Here is a 2223-nt window from a genome sequence, read left to right as displayed (position 1 = left end):
CAAATAGGAATAAGTAGGAGGTGACATAAGAGTGACATGAGGTGTTCATGGGAGTGGATTGCTCAAAGTACAGTCAACATGATCAACATCTCCAATAACCTGAGGAATAGGAAACAGTACCATTTGCTCCTAGCATATTGCATCTGAAGCTTACTTTTCATGAAGTCTCATTTTCCTGCCTCAGGATGGACAAATGTTCACTTCTAGCATCTAAAGTATTTTCTTCTTCTCACAGTTGTGTCTGTACTTCTTTAGGCCAAAAACTAAAGGTCTGCATTTCAGAAGAGCTTACCTTTATTATGGTCTAGACTTGAGCACTTTGCTAGTGCTTACACTAACCTGCTTTTTTATTACGAATAATTTACTTTATTTAAAACATGTTTAACAAAGATATAATTTCTACTAAACTGAGGAACCCATTTGCACAAATCATTTAAAGATAAAATACAAGAAAGCTGAACCTGTCGAAGATTCAAATTAAATATATTCAATAATTTAAAGAAAACATTTTAGAACTATTTATAATTTTGGAATTTTTCCAAAGATAAAGTGCCATGCACTCTGAAATCAAAAACCAAAACAAAACAAAGCAGAACAAACAAACAAACAAACAAACAAAAAACTGTAAAAAACATTAAGAATCAGAAAACAGGTATGTTCTGACTTTGGAGTGTATTAGAATTGTGGTGGTTTTATGTCATAATATGCAGATGAAATAAAATAATGAGGGCTTGCTTGTATGCATACATTTATACTTTTTAGTGCATGCAACTTTATTTAAAAGAATATTTTGCTTTTCAGTTTCTGCAGGGCCTCTTGTACATCCTTGTTCCTCAAGCTGTAAATCAGAGGGTTGAGCATGGGGATCACCAGTGTATAAAAAAGTGAGGTGATTTTATCCTGATCCAGAGAGTAAGCAGAAGCAGGACGAAAATACATGAAGAGTAGTGTTCCCTGGAAAATGGCAACTGCAGTTAAGTGAGAGGCACAGGTGGAGAAAGCTTTGAACCTCCCATTAGTGGAGTGAATTTTTAAGACTGATGAGATGATGTAACAATAGGAGACCAGGACTCCTGAGATGGTGCTCAGTTCAATGAACCCAAAAATAACAAATGTGATTAACTCATTGATCTGTGTATCTGAGCAAGATAGTAGCAGGATAGGAGGGATGTCACAGAAAAAATGATTAATCTCATTAGATCCACAGAAACATAATCCAAAGGTCATTATAGTGTGTATCACCGTATCTATCATTCCTACTAGGTAAACTCCAGCTAGTAGCTGATAGCAAAATTTACTGGACATGTCTACTACATACATCAGAGGATTGCTGATGGCCTTGTACCGATCAAAGGCCATCACTGCCAGCAGCATGCACTCAGCATCTACAAAGATACAGGTGAAAAAAAATTGCAATGCACAGCCAACAAAAGGAATGTTTTTCTGCTTGACCATTAGGTCAACCAGCATCTTTGGTCCAACTGCAGTGGAATAGCAGAGGTCTGAGAAAGAGAGATGGCTGAGGAAGAAGTACATTGGTGTGTGAAGCTGGGGCTCCAGTTTAATCAAAACAATCATTCCAATATTTGCCACAAGAATAATGAGATAGATAAGAAGAAATACAATGAATAGATCCACTTTCATACTAGGGTCATTAGTGATTCCCAGTAAAACAAATTCAGTGTTTGAAGAGCAGTTTCCTTCATCCATTCTTCTTTGTTCTTTACCTGAATAGATGCAGAAAGCATTAATACAATAGATAGACTTGAGTTTAATCTATCTAACCCAGAAAATTGTAGTCAGTATTCAGAATCTAATTTCATTTTGTATATTTATAAGATATTCTCAATACAAATTACTCTTCAAATGACATGATCATTAAAAATTCTTGCAAATATTTAAAATGTACAGTTGATAATTTTTTCAACTTAACTAATAATTCCTAATATAGATTTTTTTGTGCTCATCATAAGGTGGTGGAATTGAGAAGCTTACCATTAGTTATAAGATCACAATTCCCATGAGAGAAACAAAAAAAGTGTATATGAAGTTCAAAAATTTATATAAAAAATTTTCCTAAAATTGATCAAAAGGATTATACATACAACATTAATAAATAGTCATAGTTTAACCTCTCATGATCATATCAAATACAAATAAATTCATGGAAATTGCTATGTTATGGTTGTGCTACAGTTCATTATTTCACTAAATTATTAGTCA

The 2223-nt window shown here is 33.8% G+C and overlaps 1 protein-coding gene across 1 annotated transcript; it reads right to left on the bottom strand.

Moving 5' to 3' along the window:
* Positions 1-777: 777 nt before the first annotated feature.
* On the bottom strand, positions 778-1713 carry LOC110289838 (olfactory receptor 5W2-like). Its single transcript, XM_021156236.1, has one exon. The coding sequence runs from the start codon at positions 1708-1710 to the stop codon at positions 778-780; it is 933 nt and encodes a 310-aa protein (XP_021011895.1). The 5' UTR covers positions 1711-1713.
* Positions 1714-2223: the final 510 nt, after the last annotated feature.

The sequence above is a fragment of the Mus caroli genome, unplaced genomic scaffold, assembly GCF_978045245.1.
Source record: "Mus caroli unplaced genomic scaffold, Mus_caroli_1 scaffold_2, whole genome shotgun sequence".
In the NCBI taxonomy this organism is placed as follows: domain Eukaryota; kingdom Metazoa; phylum Chordata; class Mammalia; order Rodentia; family Muridae; genus Mus; species Mus caroli.
The sequence above is the reverse complement of the archived record's forward strand: the minus strand, read 5'-3'. Positions and strand labels throughout refer to the sequence as shown.

Coding starts and splice junctions, on each gene's coding strand:
- LOC110289838 (XM_021156236.1), bottom strand. CDS start 1,710: ATGGATGAAGGAAACTGCTCTTCAAACACTGAATTTGTTTTACTGGGA.